This window comes from Lithobates pipiens, unplaced genomic scaffold (genome assembly GCF_037356315.1).
Source record: "Lithobates pipiens isolate NorthernLeopardFrog02 unplaced genomic scaffold, aLitPip1_a1.2 Scaffold_13, whole genome shotgun sequence".
Taxonomy (NCBI): Eukaryota; Metazoa; Chordata; class Amphibia; order Anura; family Ranidae; genus Lithobates; species Lithobates pipiens.
In genome coordinates this window covers 322,616,054-322,631,902 of record NW_027507718.1, presented here as the reverse complement: position 1 = coordinate 322,631,902, position 15,849 = coordinate 322,616,054, and the positions used below count along the sequence as shown (strand labels likewise).

Sequence of the window (15,849 nt, the reverse complement as noted above, 5' to 3'; positions counted from 1 at the left end):
CGTGGCATTGTCTGACTGGATCATGATCGGATGCCCCTGAAGTCTCATCAACCATGTGGAGGCACAGCGTGATCGCTCTTAGCTCGAGCAGATTGATCGGCAACTTGGATTCTTCCGCCGACCAGAGGCCCTGAGCCAACTGAACCCCCGTTACTCCACCCCAGCCGAATAGGCTGGCGCCCGTTGTGATCACTGTCCATTTCAGAGGTAGGAACGACTTCCCGGACTTCCGGAGACCTCAGCCACCAGATCAGTGAATCTCTGACTGGCTCACCTGAATCTATCGATCCAAGGACAACTGTCCATTTTTTGTCAAAATCTCCTTCTGCAGGAGTCCAGTAGCAAGCCCAAGTACTCCAGACACTGGGTCGGTACAATCACCGACTTCTTTAGGTTCAACAGCAACCCAAATTCTTGCAGGGTCTGCATGGTGATCGCCATATCCGCCTCTAATTCTGAGGCGGAAGATGCCCTCAGGAGGAGATCGTCTAGGTATCACACGATTGCGATCCCACGCTGCCGCAGCAATGCCAAAACTGGAGCCAATACCTTGGTAAAGACTCGGGGGACTGATGCCAGACCAAAAGGAAGAGCCACAAACTGGTAGTGGTCTTCCGACTGCAAATCGCAGAAACTTTTGATGCCGAAGGCATATGGGTATGTGCAGGTACGCATCCTGGATGTCTAAGGATGCCAGGGAGTACCCTTGATGGAGTGCAGCGACTACTGAGCTAACTGATTCCATTCTGAATCTCTGCACTTTCACAAAGAGATTGAGGGCTTTTAGATCCAAGATTGGACGCACCCCTTCCTTCTTGGGAACTACAAACAGATTTGAGTAGAATCCCTGGAAAAGTTCGATTCCGGAACCGGTACAACCACCCCGCGACTCAGCAGGCCCCTACTGCCTCCAAGAGGGCCCCCGGCGACCCGGGGATACGGGTATGCTGGAAGGGAAGAATCTGTTTGGCGACCAAGAGAGAAACGCTATCTTGTAGCCGGAGGAAATCAGATCGCAGAACCCTTAGTCGGATAGCCGAGAGGACCACCGGGCTGCAAACTCCCAAAAGGCGACCCACAGCCGGAGACATGGGTGGGGGCAAACCTTCATGCGGTAGCACTTTTGTTCGCAGGCCTGCGGTTCCAGGGACGTTTTTGTCCTTCCGTGGTCATCCTGTCGGGCTGGCGACGTTTAGCCGAAGCTCTGGGCAGATGAAAAAGCAGTTTGTGAGCGAAAAAAAAAAAAAAAAAAAAAGAGAAGAAGAAGAGGGCCCTTGCCTACGGTGTGGCTCCTTAGCTTTCCTAGCCTGTGGGAGTAGGGTACTCTTACCACCAGTGGCATTTTTAATAATGTCATCCAAAGAGGCTCCAAAGAGCCGATCGCAAGGATGCAGACCAGCATTTTAACCAAATTAGGCGCCTCAGCACCACTGAAGCCCTGGATAACAGAGGAAGAGTTTCCAGGGCCGCGTCAAACATACTTAAGGCCTTGCACTAGTTGGTCTGCTAGTTCCACGCAGACAGGAGAAGCCTGTTGCTCTCCCAATTCGCAGTGCAACAGTTTTGCCCACTCAGTGTCTGCAACACAAGTGCCAGTACTGGTTGCACAGTTGACCCCACAACCGTAAACAAGGAACGAGCCACTGCCTCGGTCTTCCTGTCCGTGGGATCCTTAAATGCAGGAGACCCCACTACCAGGATCGTGGTTACTTTATTTAACCTGGATACTGGGGGGGGTCCATGACCGGAGGAGCTGACCATTTCTTGAGAAGGCTTTTCTCAAAAGGGTAACGCACCACCATGGATTTGGAGACCGAAAAGGTCAGTTGCGGGCGACCCCATTCCTTGTAAATGAGTCAGATACAGGAACACCTTAGGTGAACGTACTGGCTTGTGGGACCCAAAGGGGACTGCTACATCAGCAGAGGGATCTGCTGGCTCCTGAATCTTCAAGGTATCACGCACAGCTGTGATAAGTGCTCCAACAAGCGTTTTGTTGCACACGGACCTGGACGGGGACTCATCCTCACTGTCTAAACGGTCCTGGTCAGCGTCATCTGACAAGACAGAGCAGGGGTCACCAGCCTTAGCAGGACCTGAGTCTGCGTCAGAGCTCTCCCCAAAGGAGGGGGGGGGGGGCAGGGGCTGCTTTTTTGCACCCTTTCCCACGTGCCTCCATCTTGGCAACAAACAAATTGAGGACCACCGTCAGGGTGTCAATGGGCAATGCGCAGTCCGCAGGCGACCCGGTTGCAATTGCCTGGATTTCGGGGGAAGAAACACCAGTTTCTGAAGCCATGCTGACCCTACCCTGTCTGTCACCAGAAGGGGACTTAGGACAGCGACAGTCCCAACCTCCTTACTGCCGCTGGCTGAGGGGCCCTTTCCCGCTGGACTCACCACCCTGAGGAGTTCTGCGCTATTCAGCAGGTAGTGCCTGTAGTCCCTGTTGGCTCCCAGGTGCAGAGGAAACAGTGTTGTGTTGGTGGAAGCAGCTGCAAATGGAGCTAAAACCGCTCTGAAGTGTGCTCAGGCTTCAAGAAAATGGCCACCCAGTGTCCAGCACAAGGACAATGGCTGAGAGCGCACAGGAGCACATGCTGCGGCTAGAGAACACCAAAAAACGTGTTCAGACTTCAAGAAAATGGCTGCCGGTGTCCTGTATAGGAAATCACCAGGAAAATGCCCTTGCCCACACCTAAAATGGGCGCAGCTCCATGAGGTACAGGGAGAAATCAGTGGCGGTGAGCACAGCGCTGCACAGGACATCAGCATGGCCTCACAGACATCTTCCAGGGGCATGAAGAACAGGACCCAGGACACAGCTAGCCAGCACAAACCCCCCCCCCCCCCCAGGTGAGAGCCCCCCAAGAGAGCCCCTGCATAGACACACACACACACACACACACACCACTCAGCAGCCACATGCAGCATCCCCCACGGGGGGGTGGGGGGGTGGGGGAGGAAGAGGGAAGATAGGGACAGGGAGAGAAGAGAGGGAGGTGAGGGTCCCCCAAATCGACCTCCCAGGAAATGCCCAGCTGCTCAGCCCCACCGAGGCAGGGAAAGCTGTACTTACCAGTCCTGAAGAGCTGGGAGACATTACATCACAGACCCATTCACCGATCAGTACAGTGTGGCTGCTGGCCCGGCATACTGTGACGCAGACATCAGTAGCCCGGTCATATGTATCCCCAGGAGCAAAAAAGCTCACCGACCACCTCTGGAGCTGAGGTTTCGTTGTGGCCTGCCTAGCGCATAGCTGCAGCCTGCATATGCTCGATGGCTGGACTGGGGAGACTAAGGATAAGAGTATCCAGCCTGTCACCCAGCTGGCTGTTGATAGTAGATCACAGAATCAATCATCTTGCGCAAAAAGTCACCATTCCGTAGAAAAAAAAAAAAAAAAAAAAAGCACGGACCGATGGGCCTGCAGGGTTTCTAGGTCCTTCTCCTTCACTAGGCAAAATAAAACTGAAGACTGCATGGCAGGCTGGAGGGTTGTTGCCCAAGGGACCGCCCCCTGGGCAGAACTAAAGAGTTCTGAGTTTTGTATTACAACTAATGCCTAGTATTCTCCTAGTAATGGGCATAACAACCCAATGGCTAACAGAGGAGCTGCGTCAGTCGGTGAATATAAGAGAAAGTGCTCTGGTCTTAAGCCAACAAAATGGTCCAGTCTGAAAGTGGTTAATGGGGAGGAAAAAAATAAATAAAAAAACCCAAACACACACCAGTAAAGTTAGCCCAATTTTTTTGTATAACGTGAAAGAGGTTACATCGAGTAAATAGATACCCTATAAATGTTCATAGGCGACATATATCTACAGAGGAGTTCTCGTGCTAGAATTATTGCTCTTGCTGTAACGATCGCGACGATACCTCACATGTGTGATTTGAACACTGTTTACATATGCGGGTGGGACTTGCGTATGCGTTTTCCTTGCTGCGCAAGTGCTTTAAAAATTCTCTTTTTTCTTTTCTTATTTTATTTACATTTTGTTTTACATTCTCTCTTTTAAAAATAAAATAATAATAATAATAATGTTGATCACTTATTGCTTGCACGAGGAATGTAAACATCCCTTGTGACAGGTACTCTTTATGGTGGGATCAGGGGTCTAAAAGACCCCAAATCTCTCCTTTGCACCTCAAAGTATTCAGATTGCCAAAAATTATGATTCTGAATACTGTAGATTTTTTTTAAATCACCGCCATTGGCAGCCGAGTAAACCGGAAGCGAGGTCATGACGTTGCTTCAGTGTTTACACATAGGAGACTGGAAGGAAGCCGCACTCTAGCTAGCAGAAGTGCTGGATCGTGTCACCCGGTGGGACGAGAAGCCTGGGAAGAGCGGCAGGACATGCCCTCTCCTCCCCTCGGGATAACAGCCAAGCAGCTTTTAGCCGCATCAGTTGTTATTCCTGAAGAGCCAAATGCCTGCTCTATAATAAAAAATAAAAAAATGGTACCGCAGCTGCAGGCATCATCCTGGTATAACCCCTAAAGCCAAGGCCACATATATACAGCCAGCGCGAAGAGAGCTGATAGATATTTTCTTAGACACCCTAGAGAATAAAATGGTGGTAGTTGCAACTTTTTATGCCACACGGTATTTGCGCAGCAATTTTTCAAAATGCGTTTTCTTGATAAGAAACTGTTTCATGATATTAAAACATGCACAATTTTTTGTATAATGTGAAAGATGAGGTTACACTGAGTTTAAGGGGCACTTTAGCGCTACATGTAGAATTGATTACATGCCCAATAGGTTTAATTGCTGTGTGGTTAGTTGATGAAGTTCCAGGTGACTTGCATCAGCTGGGCTGCTTCTGTTGTCCGGGAGCTGCAATGCACATGGCTTGCCCCATCTCCCACCCTTGTTGGTGTGAGGGACTGGGCTGGTGTGCCTTCATTTTCATAGGCACCACGCACACGCGCCGTGCACATGGACAGGTGTCTTGATGCTGGCATGTTGTTTTCCACTCTGGCTGACTATGGGGAGATGGTGATTGCAGCCCCTCTCTACAGCTGTTGCCATTTGGGTGGGAACGGCTTCTCTTCCCCTAAACTTGTCAAGCCAGCGTGACGCTGGGCTGGGCTTGGGGCATATAAGACTCACTTGTTTCCAGCCATTCCTTCCGGCATCATACACTGTGTACACACACATCTAGATCATGGCTTCTTGTTCAAGGTAATCAATGGAGAGCTTATATCACCAAGTCCATTTTAGTCTCTTGAGCACACACCCTCACCTACTCATGGGGGTTCTCCGTTAAGAATATCGGTCTGTGAAAATAAATGGATAAAAACAATGTGGCTCTGCCTCCCTCAAACTTTTCTTTCACCTATATCTTTAGCTTGTCCTTGGTTGAGGGTTCCATTCACGATTTTGTATAGTGTAGTTTTACACAATTCACTCAAATTTTTTTAAGTTATAGTATTGGAGCCTATACACATCACCTACTGACATTCCTTTCCTGTGGAGGTTCGATTTATGCTCCTGTTCCACTCCTCGGGTCCCCGTAGCTCAGCTCCCATGAGACACCCCTTGATCAGCATTTTGTTGCTATCTCAACACTTCATATTTAGCTCATATGTAAGTACTCAAGGGGAAGGAGCAATCTCCTCCCTTTGGCTACTATTCTTTTTTGTCAGGCACCCTTGCTATATCGTATTTATTGTATAAAACATTCTATTTTTTTATATTTGTGTTTTCTCACAGATATCTAATGCATTTGCCCCTGAAGAGGGGAATAAATCCACAAAACATGTAGGGATTATTTGATGCATCTCACCTTCATTAGACGGTTCAACCAGTTTTACATATACAAATTTTATCTTTATACTGTTCCTGAGGTGATCCGTGTCATTTGGGCCCCTTTCACACTGGGACAGGAGCAGCGGTAAAACTGCGCTATGTTTAGCACTGCTTTAACGTCATTTTAGAGGCGGTATTCGGCTGCTAGTGGGGCGGTTTTACCCCCCTGCTAGTGGCCGAGAAAGGGTTAAAAGCAGCGCTTTGCTGGCAGTATAGCCACTCTGCCCCATTGATTTAAATGAGCAGGACCGGTGTATACACCGCTCCAAAGATGCTGCTAGCAAGACTTTTTTGACCGTCCTGCTAATGCACCGCTCCAGTGTGAAAGCCCTTGGGGCTTTCACACTGGAGACACAGCAGCGGCTGTTTCAGGGCACTTTGTAGGCCCTATTTTTTAGCTCTGTAGCGCCTGCAAAGCGACCCAGTGTGAAAGGGGCCTTAGGATGGTTACACATTTATCCTACAATGTATTATCTTGATGCAGCGGTCATATAATTATTATACAACAAATCACTTTCTTGTTGCCAGTTCTACATACGTTTGTTACATGTTGTCAATAAGGACACAAATCTATGAATGTATTTTTCAAAAATGTTATGTAATCATTACTAAGCAATAAACATTGTGTTTTTACACTGACTGTCTCTCTGTTGCCACTCTTACCTCATATAAAGTCCCATTCATTTCTTCTTAGTTTTCTACTGTATCAGGAATGGAGACATATTCACATATGTTTAATTTAAAGTCCCCTTTTCCACCCCCCCCTTTCATATTTTTGGAGTCACATCTGCGCAACATGATGCGTTTATGAATTTGTTGCACAAAGCATAGGGCAGCCCCTTACTTAAAAGGGCTGTCTGACACTTGCCAAAGTAGCTCCTGCACCATTTTGGCAGTGAACCTTTGGCACGGTTTCATGTGACAAAGCACGCGGCACCTAGCTGTGTTTGGGGTGCCATTAAAGTGTTTGTTAACCCAGGGGTTGACAAATTTGCTTGGAATCTAGGAGCCAGCTAAAAAAGTTAGGAGCCGGGTCCGTGACGGCGATCTGGACCTGTCCCTGGCCTGACATGGAGACAAGTGAGGGGAAGATAGCCCCAAGCCCCTCACCTGTCTCCAAGTCATTGCCCCCCATAGCTCTTAGAGGGACATTTTATTTATTTTTTTCAAATGACAATTTTTTTTTTAAATTGCATTTTAGTGTAAATTGAGATGTGAGGTCTCTCTGACCCCAGATCTCATATACAAGAGGACCTGTCATGCTTTTTTCTATTACAAGAGATTTTTACATTCCTTGTAATAGGAACAAAAGTGACACATTTTTTTTTTTGTAAAGAACAGTGAAAAAAATAAAAATAAAAGTTAAAATAAAAAAAAAATACAGAGACCTCCTCTGTAACTTAAAAAGTGCAACCTGTAGAATTTTTTAAATGTCGCCTATGGAGATTTTAAAGGGTAAAAGTTTGTCGCCATTCGATGAGCGGGCGCAATTTTGAAGCATGACATGTTTGGTATCGATTTACTCTACGCAACATTATCTTTCACAATATTAAAAAAAATTGGGCTAACTTTACTGTTGTCTTATTTTATTTTTTTTATTAAATACATTTTCCCCAAAAAAGTGCGCTTGTAAGTCCGCTGTGCAAATACGGTGTGACAGACAGTATTGCAACGACCACCATTTTATTCTCTAGGGTGTTAGAATAAAATATATATATAATTTTTAGGGGTTCTGAGTAAAGGGAAGGAAGATAGGCTGGCAGGCAGGGAAAATTAGCATTGCATCCATTAGCATTGCTGGTTGTAATTCCAACGGCCACCACAAGAGGGCGCCAGATTACAGAAGGAACTATAGGATCGTAGAAGGCCTCAAAGCCGGGGGCTAAATTACCGGCCGGCGGCGGCGCAGCCCGACGCGATCGCGCCGGGGGGGGCCCGAGGAGACAGCATACCCCCAGCTGTGCTGCCCCAGGCGCCAGGTCTGGAATTCTAGTCGCAAATGCGACCGGGCGCCCGGGTTTTGTCGAGCCCTGTGTTAACCCATATAACACAAACACTGCCAGACCCTCTATTAGCGCCTGGCAAAGCACGCTGCATTAGTCTTCTAAAAACAAGAGCTGTAAATACACATTTGAAGCGATCTTCAGGCTGGTCACATGACTTGCAGCCGCTGTATACGTCCGATATATGGCTTCTGCAGGTGGGACCAAGATCTCCCTCTGACATCAGCCGGGGAGATCACATGGCTGCTCAGCCTCTCCTACAGCAGCTCTGGAAACTGTCCGAGACACACGTGACCAGCCTGAAGATCAAGCTAAATCAGTATTTACAATGCTCGTTTTGATAAAAGACCAATGCAGTGTGCTATGCCAGGCTGGCAGGGACCATTTAGAATTTTTTGTTTTACCAATAGCGGCTAGGGGGTGGAGACGGAGACACACAGAGAGGAGGGGGTGAGAGGGAGAGCAGGGCTGCGTATGATGGAGGGATACGCTGTGACCACTATGGTCAGGGCTGCTGAGCCCTGACCACCGTGGACAGTACAGAGAGGGGGATAAAGGAAGTGGCAGGTTCAGGCAGGTTTTTTTTACTTACTTTTTTTTCCTTACAGTTTAGAGGGGGCAGATTACACAGCACTGTGTGGTTTAATCTGGTTTAAGGGAACAGGAAATCTGTATATTTTTTTTTGGGGGGGGTTAACAAACCCTTTAAGAACTAATGGCACTGCAAGCGTGATGCAGGTTCCCAGAACACAAAGGTGTGAACGCAGCCTGATAAATTATAGGCTGCCTGTGGTTCTGTCCGATCCAATGTCAGGGTTGCTTTAACATGTTATTTTCTATGGGCTACGGATAAAAGCTTGCTCCAGGATGTGCAATTCTCTTTTGGAGAAATATACATTTATAGGACAAAAAGGAAAAAAAAAAAAAAAATTGTCATGTGTATGCCGTGGAGATCCTTCTTGCGGTTTGGATACTGAGCAGAGAAATGCAGATCTCATAGGGGACATGAATAGCAAAAGATGATATTTCATGTGATTTGCAGATTCCACTGGTAGTATGGATATTGGTTGAAGATTTTCCGTTAGAAATCTTTCATGTTAAGACCAGATTCACACTTCTGCAATCTGTTGTGCAAGATAACCCATTTATTTTGGACAGGCTGTAAAAGTAAGACAGTGCAGGTTTACAATGAAACAGCACTTTTCTTTCACAAAGCACGCCACAACACATAGATGGTTCACATTTGTGCATAGTAGTGTGCTAAAACACAGGTCGCTATAATGTGCACTGACCTGGTTTTCGGCAACAGAAAGCTTTGAATCCGGCCTATTTATACAGCTGATGGACATTGCGCTTTCTAGTGAGGATCTGGACTTTAGCAATAATTAGTTCAAGACTGCATTTTGCTAAAAATGGTTGAACCAGATATGAAAAGCAACACAACATTACAAAAATGATGAACATATAATACTGCTTAATGCCAGCAAATAATCCACATATCAATATTAACATAGCTTCTTTACCTTAATCTTCTCTCCATCAATCTCTACGCTCCTCTCTCGAAAGTCTACACCTATTGTGGCCTCAGTCCGTTCAGGGAAGTAGCTGGTACAGAAACGATAAGTCAGGCATGTCTTTCCCACATTGGAATCACCAATCACAATGATCTTAAAGATCCTGGCCCGCGTGGATCCATAAGAGCAGGTACTGCTAATACTAGCTTCCAAAGAGGACTCCAATCCTCTATCTCCACCAGTGGCCGAAGACATGTTAGCCAACACACCAACCCTAAAAAAAAATAAAAAATAGAATGAAAATAATGAAGGAATAATGGGCTATTAAAACTGGCAAGTGCCAGACTATATTTCTTCTTTTATTAAGAATGTGCCTCACCTACCTACTTACCGATCATGATTTATGTGGTTATGAGGATAGCAGACACAACTTTGCCATCCATGATTCCACAATGCAATCCTCTGCCTGAGTGAGCAATTGTCCAGGACAAAGCATTGTCATACCTGAGTGTGCTAATGTTCATGCAAATTTTGACTTTTAGATTGCACAGAAATTTCATAGGGATCTAGCAAGTCCTAGAGGATGCTGTAATGAAAAAGGCACAATCTGGCATTTTGTAGTGTCTACTATCTATTCATTAACCTTCAGGTAAAACTGTATTGACGAGGGGAAAAAATAAAATAAAAAATCAATGCAGGTTGCCTGCGAGTCCATGCAGCTCCATTCCACCATTTAAAGCCTCTGAACCCACTATTTTTCAGGTATGGGGGATATCTGTGACCCTCCATCTGCCACAGTTCACCGTTTAGTGTCTGATCAGTCAGTCAATCTTCAGGCCCAAGTACCTGCTTAAAGCTTCCCTGCTTTATCCCCCCCCCCCCCCCCATCAACATGCTGTGGATATTTTTTACATAGAACCTTCTCATTTTTACTGAATACCTTATTCTTGACCCAATGATGTCATCACTGGGTCTCTCTGCTTCTCTATACTATGTAGGCAGATCATGCCCAGTGTAAGGAGCCAGCAGGGTGCTGGATATAGTTTAGCTTTCTGAAAAAAAAAAAAAAGAAGAAGTATGGTATAGTATGGGCAGCGAGGATCTGGAGCCTCTCGCAATGAAGCCGAAACCCACCAGGAAGATATAAAAATCTATGGCAGTCCCTCGTGCACCTCAGACAGGTAACGCGAGAGTCACTGGGTGGACGGACTGCTAAGCGTGTCAAGCTGGTCCACTCAGGGAGTAAACAGATTATATACATACAGCGGTATGATAAGTTCACCTTTTACCAAAAAAAAAGTACACTTTTTTTTTTGCAGGTAAACTATTTTTGTTAGGAGCCTGGGAAGCATTTCACCAGTGATCTGCTGCAGGTCTCCTACAGAGGTGAGCTGTCTGCTTGTAGATCGTACAGGCAGGTTTACACTGACAGGGAGAATCAACACCATGGTAGTTTATTGAGAGCTACAAGCTGACTGCTGCAAAGGCCGTCCGTACTTGTAGTTCATTGATTCAAAAGGGACGTGAGAATCAATAACAAGCCGTACACGTGTGCGCCGTTTTTGAATTGTGGAAGAGCGTACGGGATGAAGATCCCTGGTTCGCTGCCACAAGGAGGGGGGGACTTGGGGGGAATCGGTGGGGTCTGATGCTGAATATGTTTCATTCCAAGGCTAGGTTCACACCTGTGGCATGCAGTTCGCGCTGGCACGAGAGCCCATGGGCTCCCATGCCCTGCAGGAAAGAAGTTCCTACACTATTTTTTAAAACCGCAGTCCGCAGAGGAACCAAAGTTCCCAGTATGGGTGTGATTTTTAGTGCGAACGGTGAGCCATTAGGATTAATGCAGCTCTTGCATTTCTTGGGAGTGGGTGGTTGCCGGTATTTGTGTAGGTCCCGCAGCGGCACCACCCACACAGATGTGAACTGACTGTAAATAAGGGTATGTTCAGAAGGGTGAACTTATCCTTTAAGGCAGTTGATGTCAACCTTTTGGACCTCACGAACCCCTAAACTCACAATTTGGAATCCTGCAGACCACTGGCATGAATTTTACATGCCTAAAACACACAATGCTCCAGCTCTTTGCTCCCCTCCAACTGGATCACACGCCTATGTATGCATGTGTGTATAATTTATATTATATATATATATATATATATATATATATATATATATATAACACAATGCTCTGGCTCTCTGTTCCCCCACACTGCTGCCTTACACAGACTCATCAATGGATCTCACCCCTTACCCAGCCATGTGCTCGAGTTCCGTGCTTCCTCAGCGCTGCCATTGGAAGTCCCCTCCTCCTTCACTTCCCGCTCTCTACGCTACTCCCTTCACAAGAGCCGGAACTACAGAAGAGGCATCGGGTATCAAGTATTGAGTGTCAGCCCGCATTGAGAACATCACTGGAGTACAATATTAGGCAGTATACATCCACCACAATGTTCATTTGCGGCAAAACCCCTGGGGACCACCAACATTTTCTCATGGACCATCAATCGTCCACAGACCACTAATTGGCAACCGTTGCTTTAAGGCACAGCAAAGGAGCCAGACTAGGAACTTAGCAACCTTGCCAGGTATCGAATGTTCGCTAAAAAATTTGAGGTGGCACCCAACTTTTTAGGCTCTCTGTAGTTATCAATGGAGCTGGATCTTAAAAAAAAAAAAACCTGCCGACTCCTAGATTGCACAGACTGCCTCCCAATTTACATATTAGCGTACAACAGCAAAAAAAAAAAAAAAAAAAAGTGGGTGGTACAGCCCAGCTGCCACACATACAATTTAGTGGTGGCCTGAGGTTTTGTGTTGAGAGCCCATCATGGCTCAGTGCCGGTTCACACTAGTGCGATGCCAGACATCGCATGTAATTCGCAGCGCATGGCTGTTCACATTACATGCGATGTCTGTGCGGGTGTGATGTCAGCCATACAGATAGTATGGCTGATATCGCACCGCATTCGGTCCAAACACGCACAGGACCCTTTTTTCTGTTCGGACCAGAATCGGATCGCATGTGTGTTCACACATATGCGATCCGATTCATGTCCGAACTGTCAGTTCGCAGTGCGATATGCGAGCTGAAATGGGGGTGTCGTTGACATATAATGACACTCCCCATCAGATCGCATATGGCAGTGTGAACTGCAGTGCGTGTCAAGTGCGATGCGGGAACCCGCAGTTGATTCGCAGGGTTCTCGCATCGCACTAGTGTGAACCGGCACTTACGGTTGTGATCCAGGGAGGATAGGCTCCCAATCAGGTGACCACTGTGAGATCCAATCACTGCAGTCACATGATAAAGAAGCTGTGCCACCTCCCAGCAATAACAAAACCACAAGCAGACAGCTCTTTATTACAGAAGAGACATGCTACATCTCTTCTGCCTGCTCACAGTCTTCTATTGAATGCACAGCCAGGCATGCATTCCCGGCACACTCGGACTGTGTCGGTGCTCTGCCGAAAACTCCAACCACGTCACTTCCGGTGACTCTCCAACAGCAATAATTGGAGATTTCAATGAGTTGGCTGTTTTGACAGATTATCTGCAGCGTACACACTACAGTACAGGACCAGTTGGTCATTTTGACAGAACATCGGCAGCGTATACATTACAGTACAGGACCAGTTGGTCATTTTGACAGAACATCGGCAGCGTATACATTACAGTACAGGACCAGTTGGTCATTTTGATAGAACATTGGCGGCGTATACACTACGATACAGGACCAGTTGGTTGTTTTGACAACAGTGGCATCGTATACATTACGGTACACGAGGAGTTGGCCGTTTTGACATTACACCCGGTAAGGAGGGAAAATGTTGTTGCCACCTTTGAGGCAGCCGTGTTGGTTAGTATCGGGCACACCAACAATGTCCACTCATGATATGGTGTACCGTAGTGTATACGCTGAAAACGGCAAACTCATCCAAATCTCCTATTATTGGCGCTGCAGAGTCACCGGAAGTGACGTTGTTGGAGTTTTCGGCAGAAGACCGAAACGATCGAATGCTGCATGCATGCGCAGGGTGATGTCATTCTCTGAACAGCCAATAAAGAGGCTCAGAAGTCCACACCTGCAACTAACGGGTGAATGGTTTAACCTTCGCATTGCTGGTATGAGGAAGTAGTTCTATGATTTTAATTCCACTTTAAACCCCACAGGAAGGCTGTATGAAGGGGTTCATTTGTCCATCTGACCTGCAGTAATATAGTGTCCCCCCAATATTTGTGTGCTGTTCTCAGATCAGACAAGAGATTTTATTGTCACCTCCCAATCCTCACTCAATGGCTGCACATTGAGATCTGCTGCCCATCAGTGGGTTGGGATTGATCTGGGATGGACTGGATATTGGAAGGAATGGCAGCCGCAGACATAGGATGTGTGCACACAACAAGTGGGGCGGGACGGGCACACAGCTGGTGACACGGAAAAGCGGGCACAGCAAGTTCTACTCACCAAGCAGCGACCGGCCGCGTCCAGGAGCCACGAACTAGCAGGCCAGCACACCCTGGAGCCGGCTGTGAATGCGGGTAGTGATGGGAGAAGCCGCCGTGTAAACACTACTCAGGCTTCTTCCTATCTCGGCCCACAGCTATTACTGCCCCTGCTGGTAAGCTGCCACTTTCATCCCTCTCCCGCCTGGCACCACCTACTGCCCCCTCCCTAGCTGCTGGAGCGACACCATATTAGATCTGGGCAGTAGAAAAAAGGGAATCAGCGTTTATTCGCCCTCAGGAAAGATGGCCGCCGTGAACCGTGCGTCATCAAAACGCCGCCTCAGGGGGCAGCTCTTTGCAGCAGCTGATAAACATGTGTACCAATAAAGTTTGCTGGACTATAAGGAGAGAATTAGGGGGATTGCTAGAGCTCATCCCCTTTAAGTATATGCCTGACTGCTTCAGGATTGAAAAGAGGAATTAAATAAAGCGCAGTGAGACCACCTGACGTACTGTATATGTGCAGTGCCAAAGGAGTGGGCTTAAGCCACTTCACCCCCGGAAGAATTGACCCCTTTCTGATCAGAGCACTTTTTGCGATACGGCACTGCGTCATTTTAACTGACAATTGCGCAGTGGTGTGAGACGTTGCAACAATTTTTTTTTTAAATAGAGCTTTCTTTTGGTGGTATTTGATCACCTCTGTGATTTTTATTTTTTGCGCTATTAACAAAATAAGAGCGACAATTTTGAAAAAAAAAAAGCAATATTTTTTACTTTTTAATATAATAAATATCCCCCAAAAATATATTAAAAAAACTTATATATACTGTATAGGCGGTACTGATTGGTGACATGGATGAGGAGGCACTGATAGGCGGCACTGATAATCAGTTCTCTGATTATCAGTATAGATGTCCCCTTTCACATCAGCTGGTTACTGGCTCTCTTCTCCTTATGTTGTCAACATGTGGAAAGGAATACAGATAACCGGCATGTGTTTATATCGTGACCAACTGGGACTGGACATAGCTGGCCACATGGTAAAGAGCCACTGTGATTTGCCCTTTACCCCGATCTGTGATCAGCTATGTCTCAGTGACACAGCGATCACAGAGTGCTCCGAAGCGGGCGCTCGACAGCGCAATCACTGGGGGACATCATATGATAGCCTCCCAGAACTGGCTGACAGTGCAGTCGGGAGGTGATTAATGCCCACACGCTGCATATATATGAGTCACTGGGTGGCCATTGTTTATGTGCTGAGAGCACGCACATAGCTGTCGGTACAGGCCATTGCTCCCGACTGTCCCTGATTTAGAACAAAGTCCCTCTGCCCCTCTTTCCTCCTCATTTGTCCCTCATTTTGGTCTGATCTATAGTTGTATATTAAATGCACTTTTTATCCTTCAAAAAGTGTTTCCCGGTGCTAAACCTTTCATCCAATTTCTAAATTGCTGCATTTGTAAATTTCAAAACTATAAAGGAATAGTAGTGGTTAAAAAAAAAGCACTTGTGGGTTTAAATAATAATTTTGTGTAATTCTCTTCTAAGGGGGTGTGGCCGGGTGTGTGTCATATATCTACATATTTTTGCTAATAGGTGTCCCTCGTTCCCATCTCAAAACGTTTGGAGGTATGCCAGGCTAGGTTATAGATCCGTAGCCAGCTGGACCAGTGTCAGATCACATGACCACTGATCGCTGGTCCCTCTAGCCCCCCCCCCCCCCCCCGGGTGTTCTGAACTATTTAAAGGAACGCTGGGGTAGGCTTTAAAGTGGGCATTAGCAACCAGTAGATCCATAGTTGCCAACATTGTAAAAAAAAATTCCGGGACACTTTTTTGGCTGTAGGCAGATTTGTGTTATAATTAAGGGACGGGGCATGTGGTTAAAAGCGTGACATAGGAAAAGGTGAAAATGCAGAAAAATATGGGTGTGGTTTACATGGGCATGGCTCAAAAGGGTGTGGTTAGAGTCTGAGATGGATGCGGGACTGAGAGGGAAAAGGGGAGGGGTGGAGGAACAGCAGCCCCAGATCCTACACCACAATAGCAATGTGT

General features: G+C 46.7%; 1 protein-coding gene across 2 annotated transcripts in view; it reads right to left on the bottom strand.

Annotated features, from left to right (window-relative positions):
• The window catches only part of RAB33B (RAB33B, member RAS oncogene family), a 56,253-nt gene extending 42,137 nt beyond the window's left edge, over positions 1-14,116 (bottom strand). For both annotated transcript variants that reach the window (XR_013272314.1, XM_077476924.1), the window contains exons 1-2: positions 13,808-14,116; positions 9,348-9,612 (exon numbers count right to left, since the gene is read on the bottom strand). Coding sequence is in view for 1 of the 2 variants with exons in the window: in XM_077476924.1 (XP_077333050.1) it covers positions 9,348-9,593 (246 nt within the window). In the remaining variant the exon portion in view is untranslated. The remainder of the gene's footprint in view (positions 1-9,347; positions 9,613-13,807) is intronic.
• Between the last annotated feature and the right edge of the window lie 1,733 nt (positions 14,117-15,849).